Below are 14560 nucleotides of genomic sequence, written 5' to 3' on the forward strand. Positions count from 1 at the left end.
TATATGTAAGGCGATAACATAGGCACAGGCTAATTATTGCTAACTAAAATGCTAGTTAACATAAGTAATTAAAACTAAACAGCTCATGTAAGTCGAAACTGCCTGCAAGCTTCTCCTGTACTATACGTTAATTCTCTATGTGACACAATTGTTAGCCTATTTTTACAAAAACGTCTGCTACGGAGCTATAACGTGAGGTACAAGTTAATGGAGCCTTTTATACATTGTTGTGTTTCTTTAGAAATAAACAATGGACAAATAGTCTTTAAACGCTTCAGATGTAAAGTTATTCACTGTCAAAGGTACGTCAAAATGAATGGCAGTCAATGGAATGCTAACGGGAGGTGATTGTTTTGTAGCATCAAAATGGCGCCATAAGAGGTTAGAGTTCTGAAGCAAAGCTTACCCCCTCGGCGAGAACAAGTATTTGATACACTGCCGATTTTGAAGGTTTTCCTACTTACAAAGCATGTAGAGGTCTGTAATTTTTATCATAGGTACACTTCAACTGTGAGAGACGGAGTATATAACAAAAATCCAGAAAATCACATTGTATGATTTTTAAATAATTAATTTGCATTTTATTGCATGACATAAGTATTTGATCACCTACCAACAGGTGAACGGCTCTCACAGACCTGTTAGTTTTTCTTTAAGAAGCCCTCCTGTTCTCCACTCATTACCTGTATTAACTGCACCTGTTTGAACTCGTTACCTGTATAAAAGACACTTGTCCACACACGCAATCAAACAGACTCCAACCTCTCCACAATGGCCAAGACCAGAGAGCTGTGTAAGGACATCAGGGATAAAATTGGCTGGGATGGGCTACAGGACAATAGGCAAGCAGCTTGGTGAGAAGGCAACAACTGTTGGCGCAATTATTAGAAAATGGAAGAAGTTCAAGATGACAGTAAATCTCCCTCGGTCTGGGGCACCATGCAAGATCTCACCTCGTGGGGCATCAATGATCATGAGATAGGTGAGGGATCAGCCCAGAACTACACGGCAGGACCTGGTCAATGACCTGCAGAGAGCTGGGACCACAGTCTCAAAGAAAACCATTAGTAACTCACTACGCTGTCATGGATTAAAATCCTGTAGCGCACGCAAGCTCCCCCTGCTCAAGCCAGCGCATGTCCAGGCCCGTCTGAAGTTTGCCAATGACCATATGGATGATCCAGAGGAGGAATGGGAGAGTCATGTGGTCTGATGAGACAAAAATAGAGCTTTTTGGTTTAAACTCCACTCGCCATGTTTGGAGGAAGAAGAAGGATGAGTACAACCCCAAGAACACCATCCCAACCGTGAAGCATGGAGATGGAAACCTCATTCTTTGTGGATGCTTTTCTGCAAAGGGGACAGGCCGACTGCACCATATTGAGGTGAGGATGCATGGGGCCATGTATCGCGAGATCTTGGCCAACAACTTCCTTCCCTCAGTAAGAGCATTGAAGATGGGTCGTGGCTGGGTCTTCCAGCATGACAACGACCCGAAACACACAGCCAGGGCAACTAAGGAGTGGCTCCGTAAGAAGCATCTCAAGGTCCTAGAGTGGCCTGGCCAGTCTCCAGACCTGAACCAAATAGAAAATCTTTGGAGGGAGCTGAAAGTCCGTATTGCCCAGCGACAGCCCCGAAACCTGAAGGATCTGGAGAAGGTCTGTATGGAGGAGTGGGCCAAAATCCCTGCTGAAGTGTGTGCAAACCTGGTCAAGAACTACAGGAAACGTATGACCTCTGTAATTGCAAACAAAGGTTTCTGTACCAAATATTCTGCTTTTCTGATGTATCAAATACTTATGTCATGCAATAAAATGCAAATTAATTGCTTAAAAATCATACAATGTGATTTTCTGGATTTTTGTTTTAGATTCCGTCACTCACAGTTGAAGAGTACCTATGATAAAAATTACAGACTTCTACATGCTTTGTAAGTGGGAAAACCTGCAAAATCGGCAGTGTTTCAAATACTTGTTCTGCCCACTGTATAATTTGTTTTGTGTAAATATGAGTGTGGATAACGTTAGTGATTGTGAGATGCTTGCTACAGTTGCATTTCTAGTGATGAATCGGCGAAAACACGTTTTATTTCTCTGATTCACGGCTTTGTTCTTATGCCGCTGGGCGCTCTCTCTCTTCAGTCACTCTCTATCTCGCTCCACCATATATCGTTACCGTGCTTTCGGGCGGTCGTTGAGGCTCTGTCTAAAACTCTGCTATTTTGTACAGCTGTTTGTAACATAAAAATAAAATGGTTTATTGATCAATTTATTTCTATAGTTTATAGCTGACTTCTGGCTGTTGAAACAGGAGATGTCTCTTACTTTCTAAAACCAGCCTCTGCGACTTGAACAGCAAAATCTGTCCTCTGCCCACTTAAATGACGATAAAGAGCGAGGGAGCTGCATAGCCAGAGGATTTATCGGTAGGAGCTAGCTTTTCTGATAGTTGAGCTAGAATTGTGCACAATTTTAATAAAAAGTGTACCTCTGAATCTGTAATTTATACAACAGAAGTAATAAGACCCCTACACATTTTCTTTATTTTCTTCATTTTTTGCAGATTTTCTTCCGTAAGTAGTTGCGTACACTAGAGTATCTACAACTATACTCTACTTGCGGAAGACGTTTTAAGGCCTGGGAAGAGAGTAGAATTTGAAATAAAGAGTTGGTTGTGAATTGATCTAATCTGTTTCTTGCAGGGAGTACCTTGATGGAGGTTGGGGATTGTGAGAGAAGATTAGGAGCAGCAGAGCGGGAGTTCTTCCAGACTTCAGCCATCAGCTTTCTTACCCCCCTCAGGAACTTTCTGGAAGGAGACTGGAGAACCATTTCAGTGAGTCTGAAACACTACATCCCCTCTACTATTGGTAGACTAAACATTTCAGCATTGACACTATAGTCAATGTTGAAATGTGGGGAAAGATTGTTGCATTCTAGCATTCTGCATTCTCCCCCTGACTCATGTATCCGGCTAATGTTGAAGACGTGGTTTCATTTAATGTATTTTGTACAAATTTGGATTATGCTGTGGAAGCAGTCTCTTAGTCATGTCAGTTTTATGATCAAAACTGATCATATATTGTCCAAGGCATATATGAAAATTGCATGATATACTCTTTTAATAGACTTTTAAAGAAATGCCAATAAATCACAGCATGTTTTTCTCCCATCCATGAATGCTGTGTGGACTAGCCATGGGAGACTACCGGTTAAGTGAATATCCGGGTTATGCCAGTTATCCCTGTGCACCTAAGAGGGGAAGAATGACGGGAGCAACTCTACCTCCGGTACACGAGGGACAGCTCTGCCCTAAACATAACCTACAATACGCTTAAATACGAAATTTCACAGTTTACACAAGGTAAAACTTTCAATTATAAGAAGTCGAGCCTTTAACCTCTAAAATGTGAACTTAGCCACCAGAGGTCAGCATGGTTGCTTTATTCTTGTATGACAGTGACACTGTGTTCTACACGTCTTTAGAAGCCTATGGCCGTGTTGGTCCACGGGCCTGTTATAGCCTGCCTTAAAGGTGCTCTAAGCGATGTCACACGTTTTTTTAGGCTACAACATTTTTTGTCACATACAGCAAACATCTCCTTACTATCTGCTAGCTGCCTGTCCCCTGAACACACTGTTAAAAAAAAAAGGCGGTCTCTGTAGACAGCCCAGGCTCCACAAACGGCGACAAAAACAAACTGCGCCAACCTGCACCACCAAACAGCCAATAACCGACAAGAAGGATTTGCGGGTGGGGGTTGGGGGGGGTTAGTGCGCGGAAGGGAGGGGGAGGGGACGGGATGAGGAGGAGGAAGGGGCGAGCTAGCCTCCTTTTTGTTTGACAATACTTTGAACGTCAACAAAAAGTAACGTCACCCAACATCGCTTAAAGGCACCTTTAATTGTTCAATGCTAAGCCGTAAATTGCGTGGTTGTGGTTGCTTCCAGCCAGTTGTTTACTGTAACAAAGTATATTTACTGTACTTAAGTACCGTATTGGTCTGAATATAAGATGTTTTTTTTTCCCTGGAAATACGTCTGAAAAAGTGAAGTTGTCTTATGTTTGGGGTCTAGACTTTTTTATGTTTATACACCCACAACAACCGATGTCGCCAACAACACGAAACGAGTAAAATGCGTGTTGACCTCCGAACTGAAGCGAGTCACCGTCCCTCACAGCTAGCTAGTGCCGGGGCCTGAAACATGGAGAGACACAGCGATCGTCTCAAACAGTCTCGGCTTGACTCAAGCCAACTGATGGTCACGCTGCAACTCAGCTGTTCAAGTTGCAGAAGCTGTAACAGCCAATGGAGAAGTCATCTTGCAAAGTCAGCTATAAACTATATAATATAATACTACTAATAATAACTAGGGATGCACCGAAATGAAAATTCTTAGCTGAAACCGAAAACCAAAAAAGAGGAAACCAAGACCGAAAACCGAAACACCGAAAGAAATTATGCCAATTATTAGTACCATTGCATTTATGGCTATGACTGTGTACTAACTTTACTAAAATCAAGGCATTGCAATTGTATAAATGAATATTAAAGTTTAATTATAACAATATCTAGCAGAAATATGGCTACAATCTGATAGTCACATACAGTATATAGTAGCCTAAGAACAGAATAGCTTACCTATTGTTGTTGTTGTTGTTATTATTATTATTATTATTATTATTATTATTATTATTAGAGGCACTTTCTTGCAGGATTTCTATGAACATATCAGACAACGAGGGTGCATGCCCCTCATCTGGTGCAGAGAGACGAGTCTTTTTTTCTGCGCTCTGATCTCCTGCGCCGGGCGCTGCTCCGTGCGCGCTCCGTCTCCACGCGGGTTCTCCGCATCCATCGCGGCCTGGATTATTTCTCGTGCGCCCTGCTTTATTTCCGCATCCAAGTAATGGTCTTTATAACGCGGATCAAGTACAGTCGCGATGAAGTGCAGATTTTCCGAATAGATCTCACTGAAACGTGTGCTGACAGACTCTAAGAGCACTTTTCATTGTTTTCACTCCGTGGTCCGTCTCAACCTCTTTGCTCAGGAGACGCTTTGCAGGTGGAACGGATCGGGTACTGATACACGTGCAGGTCGCGGTTTCTGTTTGCGTCATCACAACATTTTCGGCCGTATTGTTTTTCGGTGATAAAAGTATTTCGGCCAAAAAACGAAAATGCCCTTTTGGGCCATTTTCGGCCGAAAATTTTCGGTGGCCGAATATTCGGTGCATCCCTAATAATAACTTTATTCAGGACACAAATGGAAGGTCCATAGTACATTAAAAATGACTATTTACAAACATATAGCAATAAATATACCGTACAATTCATATAAATGAATAAAAGGTCAACAACCTTCACCTGTAATATACAAACAGGAGCGCCAATGTCTCCACAGTCTAGATACATACCTGACAGAGCTAAAATCAGTGTGGGCTAAAGGTTGTATAATTCAGTTTTCTGAGACAGACATTCTACACATGTATCGATAAATAAGGTTTCTTATAAAGGCAGAGCAGGTAGGCACACCAACACTAGCACTTCACCATCTTGGTTGTTTCAGAAGCAGTCTCATGCCATCATTATACGCTACATTCAGTCTCTGCGTGTTCTTTTTTCTGTAAGACCGCCACAAGTGGGCAGTGTGGTGTACAGAATGCTTTGAATAAAGCTACCTTAACATTAGCAGAACACATGCCAAATTTACGTGCAAGCACATTAGCCTGATCATACATCTTGCGACACGGTCTGTTGATGTCCTTATCATCTGATAAATCATTAACAATATGATGGTCAAGATATTTAATCTCATCACACACTTCAAGGGCAGTACCAGATAAAAAGAAATCAGGACATACACATTTCTTCTTTACTTCTAACAATCATAATATTGCTCTTATTTGCATTATATTTGATATCAAAATCCACACCGTACTGAGAACAAACTTTCAAAAGTTGTTGTAACCCAGCACTATATGGGCAAATGATTACCAAATCATCTGCATAAATAAGGTGAATAATGAGAGTATAGCCTATCATACATCCTGTATTGCATTTATTTAATTGTTGTGACAAATCATCCGTATACCCATTAAAATCCATATATACACATATATAAATGAAATGATCCATAATCTATTTTATTTTAATGTTACAAACAGCTGGTTGAAATGGCTCAACGAGCGCCCGAAAGCACGGTAACGTTATATGGTCAAGCGAGCTAGAGAGAGACTGAAGAAAGCCCAGCAGCATTAGAACAAAGCCGTGAATCGGAGAAATAAAACGTGTCTTTGCCGATTCATCACTAGAAGTGTAATTAAAAACAGTGTGGGATTAGTACTTTTACTTTAATAAAGGATCTGAATACTTCTTCCTCACAGCTGAGCTCAGCTGCTCCCTGATTTTGTCGTTGTGTTTACTTCAGAAAGAACGGCGTCTTCTGGAGAATCTTCGCCTGGACCTGGATGCCTGTAAAACCCGTGTGAAGAAGGCCAAGGTGGCTGAGACTAAGGCTGCGGTGAGTCCTTTTTGGGCCTCCCAACCCACAGCACCATTGTAATAAAAAAAAAAGTTGCTGGTTTTGGCATTAACCATAACTAACTGTCTGTGTATTCATAACCCTTGCAGTGCGATGGTGAAGTGAGTATTAAATATATTTTTAAGACTTTCAGTATGATGCACAGGTTGGGTGGTTTTTCCTGTCTAACTTGCTTTGAGTACATTTTTGTGCCATTCTGTTAATAACATAAGAAACTATTAATTTATTGATAAAGATTTAAAAAAGCAAAGCAATGGACTGAAAAAACAAGACAAAAATCAGTTGAAAAAAATAATGAAATCTGGTGCACAAAACCTTCTGAAAGACACAAGGTGCAGAAGAAAGACCCACACAAAACCAATACAGAGCAAAGAGTTAAAGCAATACACCTTGACTCTTCTCAGTTTAAGTTACCTTAACATTTGAGTTCTTATTGGCGGAAAAAAATTACGCAAGACAAGTAAATGCTCTGGAATCAGGCACCATTGGTAATGACGGGCCTTAGGGGACAGACACACGACAATGGAGATTCATGCTCATGTTTTGGCCTGAACATAAGACGAATGACACACATTGTTTTAATCACAGGATTATGTGGTAAAATGATTGGACATCTAACATTCATTAGGGGTTTACCCTAAGAACCAGCAGCCTGTTGCACCATCTTATCCTTTCTAATGTTGCACAAACATTTTGTGCAAAATTGTTGTGTGTCTAAATTAGAAGGTCCTTATATAATTCATAGTAACTTCCCCATTTCGCTATGTTCTAGGAATGTTTGTGCCTACAAAACCCCCTCTGCTTCTCTTGAAGTTTGCTTTTAACTGTTGAACAGAATAAAAAAGTCTGACTTTAATCAGAACTTTTGTTTTTAGTATGATTATAAGAAAGTCACACATTTTGTTGGCTGACAGTGTCAGACTTTTGCGACCGGTATGCATGTTAGCATGTGCATGATGATTAACTGCTGACTAGCCTAGTGGATTAGTCAGGTCACTAGTTTCAGTGGTGCTGTTTGTGTTGCATCACCTCTTTGCACCTTTAGGACTTTAGACACACCTAATCTAAAAGTGTGCTGGCAGGCAGTAACTGCAAACCTATACTATCTTTTCAATTGAAAAAAAAAAAGCTAATTCTGGGCACTTAACTTAACTTAAATTAAGAAAGAATTGGCAAGTTTGTATTTAACAATTTTAAAATTAAAGAGACAAAGAAAAAATAAACTTAATGTCATGTTTTTAATACTTTGTATTCTGTCTGTAAGCCTCTTTATTAGAGGTGGCCACATGTCTGAAGACATTAATATCATATTGATGTATTACCTACTGTATTAATATACTGATACTAATGCAGAGATGGACCATTTCACAGTAGTCAGTTCTGTGATGTAGCTTTAAAGTGAAACTCATCCAGATCATGGTTTAATTTCGGCTGTGCTTTCTGATTGTTTTTGTCTGCATTTCTGCCATTTCTAGTGTGTGCTGAAGTATGGTTGCCATGTTTAAACTGAGTACACAGTAGCATAAATTCTAAATAACCTCACTGTTTCTGTAGATGGCTCCAGATTTTCAGGAGACCAGACCCCGCAACTATGTGCTTTCTGCCAGTGCCTCTGCGGTAAGGAGATAAGTATGCCTCACTAAACAAAACTGGACATGTATAATCATCCCTTAAAAATAATGATCAGTCAGACACAGTGCTTTTAAACTTAAACGGGCTGTACTTGAAATACTGGGGGGTGTGGGGCTCTCACAGACCCAACTTGTCAAATACTAGCATTTTGTCATGACCCTCTGCGTTTGATACCGACTCACAAGGCACTCGCAAACAGTGACGTGCACGTGTGGCCGGCCCGGCTACAAAACAAAGAACAGAGAAGCTTGATTTAAACACACACAGAGGGAGTTGGACTTCATTCTCTGCCCAGGCTGCTATTACTGAACTATATCTTTACATAACAAATAGTTGTTTACTGTAGAGCTGCAACTAACAACTATTTTCACTGTTGATTAATCTGTCGATTGTTTTCTCGATTTAATGGATTAGTTGTTTGTAGGGCTGCACAATTAATGCAATTTTATCAAAATCGCAATATTGACTAGTGCAATATCCAAATCGCAGTTAACAATATTTTTGTTTTTTTGTTAAAAGCAAAATATGTCACCATTCTGAATGAAGTATTGTGGTTCTACAGAGACTTACCGGTCTACAAATCCTATCCTACAGACTACAGAAAACCTTTGTTTGGTGCAGATCCTCACAAAAAGGACAATATAATAAAAAATGTTTCAATAGAAATGAGAATAATGATACAAAATGTATCATTCCCTCCAATATCGTAAGCCATATCAGTCAAAATAATCGCAATTAGATATTTTCCTCAAATGGTGCAGCCCTAGTTGTTTTGTCTCTAAAATGTCAGAAGATGACGTCCACAAATGTCTTGTTTTCTCCCCAACTCAAAGATACTCCGTTTACTGTCACAGGGGAGAGAAGAAACTAGAACATATTCACATTTAACAAGCTGGAACCAGAGAATTTTTGTTTGATTCAAACCAATTAATCGATTATCAAATTAGTTGGCCATTAATTTAATAATTGACATTAGTTTAATCTTTGGAGCTATAGTGTACTGCTATATTAATGTACTGATTGTCGAGTACAGAACTTTGAAGTTTCTAAACTGAGGTTTCTAACCCTAACCCTGGCTATGAAATGGCCGTTATTATGGGTTTTTATTATGGTACTTAATTGCCCTTTCAGGTATACTTTGTCATACCAGTCACATATTGTAAGTAGCTTTGAATCTGTTATTTATTAATGTGGTCAGAAGGTGTTGCCATCTGGGAAGAATGGTGAACTCAGAGTTGCATTCCTGTCCTCTGTGTCATGTCTGACATTATGTGATAATGGTCAATCTTGGCGTTCTATTAATATTACAGTAAGTGGCTAACAGCCCAGAAGGTTGTTGTTCAGTAACTCGTCTTAATCTCTGTACTTTTTATTGATTTAAGGCATCGGCAAATCTTGCATTTCCTAAAGCTAGAAAATCCAGCTCTTTGTTTTGCTGCCTTTTTTTGTTAATTTTAGTTTTTCCGCAGATTGATTGATCACATTTTCTGTTAAGCATTCCCTCTTAAAACTTAAAGTTTTTTGTGCACAGCAAAGTACTTGGCACAACGTTGTCACTGTTTTCCTTGGCTTTGAGGGAATTTAGGTGTGCATATTTGGCGAGGGGTTTAGGCCTCCTTCCTCAAGAATGTGAGGTTTTTTAATAAAAAAAAAAAGAAGCAATTTCCCTGTTTATTTTTTGTCTTTTTGTGGGGTTTTGTGTCTCTGTGTAGTCGTGTTGTCTCTCTATTTGGTCAGTTTTGGGTTTTTTTTGGGGTTGTTTGCATCTCTGTGGTCGTTTGGCGTCTTTGTGGTAGTTTTCCGTCTTTTTCACATCATTTTGGACCATAATTACCATATGTGTATATGGTAATATGTATAATTACCATACCAATATAATTACCATATGTGTCTCTAAGACACATATGGTAATTGGAAAAGCTAGAGCAGATAATACATAAATAACACTAAAGAAACTTGAAGACAAAACTTGGAAACATTATTTTAAGGTACAAAGAAATCTTTGGTGTTGCTTTAAACCCCTAGAGATCAGCCAAAACAAATGGTGCCTTAACAGAGCTGAAATAGACAAGACATTACAAAAGATTCACATTAGGAATTGTATTGTATTGAAATAAAAAGCAGGACATTTGCCATAGTTGAGACATGACATTTAGGTGTTAAGAGAGTTGGTTTCTGGTTAATGAATGAATAGGCTGTGAATGTGTGTATGTGCTTCCTCTGCTCCTTTGCAGAAGGTAAGGGCAGTTGTAGTCAGTTCATAGTCATAGCAGCAACAACAACAAAAACTAAACACACACCATACTCTTCATAGGAACTTCTCAAACCACTCCAGTTCACCTCTCTGCTGTTCTTTATGCTCAGTATTTTTAAACCAAAATTATTCATTGTCAAGTCATTGTTTAGTACACTACTTGTGGCTGCAATTTATATCTGCTTGCCTTTACTCCATTTTTACACCATTGCATTTTCTCTCTATTAAACTTAAGCCAGTGTTACTGGGTTGTGCACCAAGTAGTTGGCACACTGTCAAATGTTTCTTGCGGAATTTTCTAGTTGTCTATGCTGTAGTCCTCTAGAATTAGCTGTCTAACCGTGTCATAATCTCTTGTGTCTTCTTACCCTTAAGCATTGCCCAACCCTAACTCGATTTTTGAAGCTGATGGCGATATTTGGGAGTCTGAAAAATACAGGCAACAATAAATCAGATATTCAGATATAAACACACAACATAAACAATGTCTAGAATCTAGAATGTGACCATAATACATACTGTCCGTGGGGGGTTCAAATGGAGGCACGCACATGCACTAACATGCACACACGTTCGGCCCGTCTACCAAAAAAAAAAGAACAGAGAAGCTTAGAATGAAAGTGTGACTTCATTCTGTGCTCAGGACACCATTACTAAATCAACCACCAAAATACTATTCTGCAAACTTTTCACGTCTACCGCTGCTGAAATGATGTCTCCCAGGGATTAAACAATAGGTTTTATCATTTAGTAATGAGTCACTTGTTGTACATTACATTAGTCAAAGGTCTTTTGAAATATCCTTGTTGTAACTCATATTTCTCTCTTCTTCTTTTGTTGTATGCTCTGGCCTCTCAGCTCTGGAGTGAGGAAGTGGAAAAAGTAAGTACGTCAGTGTTGTGGTTGTGAACTTTGTCACACTGCCTGGTCTCCAGGTTTAAGCCCTTAGTGTTTTCTACAATTGAACTAGATCATACCATCTGTTTTTGGTTTTCTGTAAAGTGCTTATACCTGTTTTAATTGGTCACAATAATAGGCAATTCCAGACTAGGGCTGGGTATCGAATTCCATACTTTTTAGGCACTGACCGAATTGCATCTAAAGTATTGAGTATTGAATAATGCCTCGTCATTCAATACCCAATTTCAATACCCTAAGGAGTAAATCTCATCAGCGCCAGTGAGCCAATAAGTACGCAGCATGCTTCTACCAAGATCTAATAATGGCTGTGTAATGTTACATGAAGTAGAGACACGCAGGAAAAACTCTACGTTAAACAGAGACGGCTCACGTAGTAGGAGCTGGAAAATAAATAGTAAGATTTGTGCCGTAAAGGGTAATGTTGTAATTTCTTTTGTTATAATAGTTTAATCAAATTTGTATCGAACAAAGTATCATTTTGGAACTTGAAGTCACAGTATTAGTATCGGTACCGGTATCGAAACGTTTTGAACGATACCCGGCCCTATTCCAGACACAATGAATTTGAATTGGGGATTGATTACACACACTAATTGCTAAGGGGGTTTCAGAAAGTGTTAGACAATCTGACCAGCTCTTTGTTTGATCCAACTCCTAACCTATCAGCTTTTACTCTTACCCCTCTCCTGCATGTAGAACAGTACAGTGTACAAACCGTTCAGTAGCAAAACAACTCAAGTCTTCCCTCATGAATGCTCCTTGAAATAGATTACATGTAACATGTACAACAACTGTCTTCTGAGGGTTCTGTGGAGTGAAAACATTTTGAGACTTCCTGATTTATGTAACAGTTAAATCACCCGGCCTATCAGATTTTTATTTTTATTATTAGATTTGCAGCTTATCATTATTTATCAGATTCAAGTGTGGACTTTTGATGTGGCGAGTATCCTGAGGGATGTTAAGGAAATATGTCTCTAATACTCTTCCTGTTGTTTCAGGCTGAACACGAGCTCCGAGTGGCCCAAACAGAGTTTGACCGCCAAGCAGAGGTTACACGGCTGCTTTTGGAGGGCATCAGTAGTACGCATGTACGTCAGCCACACACAAACACACACACACACACACACTCAAATGAAATGATAATGATAATGAGGTGTAAACAATAAGTAAATAAAAAGTTTCCTTGACTGGGTTACAGGTGCATAGCATTGGCAACAGCGAAACAGGATATTAAACCTGTTTCTTTGAAACTGTAATTGTTTGCCCTCTGTCACTAACAGACAAGTTCGCAAACTCTAATTTGAAGCACTAAAATTGATTTAAATGTTTAGGGGGGGGGTTGAGATGAAATTAAGGGGGGCTTGAACCCCCCTAAAAAGGGTCTAAAATCGCCACTGCTGGCCAGGATTACTTCAAGTGCACATCTCCTTACATTGTTAAACGCCACTCTTGTGTGTGATTTTATTTCATGAATAAATTATTTGAAGAGAGAAAGCCAAATTGTTAAGTAAGTTAAAGTAACCGTGAATAATGTCTGCCTGTCTGGTATCATGGACAAAGTGCTGCTAGTCTTGCATTATGTATTTAAGAGCAGGGTTTCCCCCAGTGTATTGCAAGCCTGGTTGCCCACCGGGCCTAAGTTGCCCCCCACCAGGCCTTAGGTTTTTTAAACTACAGTTACAGTGGGGCGGCTCGATTGTAATCTTAGACGTAGTCATATTTTCAAATCTCCAGTTAACGTTTAGCACTGAGTTAATGTAGGGCTCTATGGAGTCTGTCTTATAGCCTTTTTTTAGTGCTGTCAAACGATTAAAATATTTAATCATGATTAATCGCATTAATGTCATAGTTAACTCTCAATTAATCGCACATTTTTATCTATTCCATTATTTTTTCTCATTTTAACGCTCTTATCAACATGGAAAAGTGGATCGGCTTGCTTTGTGCTAGTGTTAATTTCGTCAGACAAGACGAGACAAGACTAAATATGTTCGTCAACGACCTTTTTTTCCATGACTAAGACAAGACGATGACGAGACTGCGCCAATGTCCAAAAACCCTGACTAAAACTAAATTAACATGCATTATTGTTGACGAAAAAAGACGACACTAAAATGTTTTGCATAAAATAAAAACTAAGATAAAATCTCTCTTAATTTTCGTCTACAATCGTCTCTACTTTTTCATCATGAGATAGAATATTCAGCTGTTACTGAGACCCAGTGCTAGGGCACCGACAGGTTATCCAGACCTGCCAACCTGTACGCATTTTGTGTAGTAGATACGCATTTTGACATCAAAATACGGTGATACGATTTGTCACTTTAAACTACGCGAAAATCAGTTGACTGTTTTGAGTTCACTCGTTGACGTGTAGCCGTCTCAGTCTAACTCTTGATGATAGTAGGCAGCTAAAACAGCGTAGCAGCCACGAGCATGCTGGAAAAAAAACTAAAGAAGAAGAGTTTGACCAATCACACCGTCGGGTCCCTTCCTCTAATGTCAAGTGGGGATATCAGCTACTGATTAGTGATGGGACAACCGACTCTTTTACGGGAGTCGGTTCAACCGGACGGTCGTTGGTTGGCCTACCGAGTTAATAGATTCGGTCACCGGTTCGTGTGCCCTCTGCGGCGGCCGGGGGGGGGGGGGTGATCGCGTTTAACTTTACATAACTATCAAGATAACATTACGTTTATTTGTATGTGATATAGGCCTAATACTTTCCCCTTGGTAATGTAGCATATGAATTTCCATGAACACAATTCTAAAATGCACGAGAAATAAAGGCTTCTGCTATCGGTTGATAACTCAAACTTGCCGAGAACCTAGACACCCGTTTGAATATAGACTCATGCAGTACCCTCGGTTACGGTCTTTACGGTCTCGTTCAGTAGCCTGGTGCGCGGTCTCCTTGTGACCGCCTAGCCTAGCTACCACGTAGCAACATTCACTTCTCTAACATTTAACTTAACATAACTACCAAGATAACATGACGTGTATTTGTATGTGATGTACTGTACTTCCCCATCGATAATGTGTGAATTGCCGTGAACACAATCCTCTAAGATGCACCAGAAACAAGGTTTGGTTAATAACTCAAACTTGCCGAGAACCAAGTCACCGCTTGATTACATTAGACTCGAGCGGCTGGCCGGTTGCACGGTTACATTAGACTCGAGCGGGCCGGCCGGTTGCACGG

The 14560-nt window shown here is 39.8% G+C and overlaps 1 protein-coding gene across 7 annotated transcripts in view; it reads left to right on the top strand.

Annotated features, from left to right (window-relative positions):
- Positions 1-14560, top strand: part of LOC120560573 (endophilin-B2-like) — a 46586-nt gene that overhangs the window by 18511 nt on the left and 13515 nt on the right. For 4 of the 7 annotated variants that reach the window (XM_039803219.1, XM_039803222.1, XM_039803220.1 and 1 more), the window contains 6 exons: positions 2705-2838; positions 6435-6527; positions 6638-6649; positions 8103-8165; positions 11293-11316; positions 12357-12446. In XM_039803219.1, coding sequence (XP_039659153.1) covers positions 2705-2838; positions 6435-6527; positions 6638-6649; positions 8103-8165; positions 11293-11316; positions 12357-12446 — 416 coding nt within the window. The remainder of the gene's footprint in view (positions 1-2704; positions 2839-6434; positions 6528-6637; positions 6650-8102; positions 8166-11292; positions 11317-12356; positions 12447-14560) is intronic. The other 3 variants (XM_039803221.1, XM_039803223.1, XM_039803225.1) reach the window with 1 other exon arrangement.

Source organism: Perca fluviatilis, chromosome 6 (genome assembly GCF_010015445.1).
Source record: "Perca fluviatilis chromosome 6, GENO_Pfluv_1.0, whole genome shotgun sequence".
NCBI classification, from domain to species: Eukaryota; Metazoa; Chordata; class Actinopteri; order Perciformes; family Percidae; genus Perca; species Perca fluviatilis.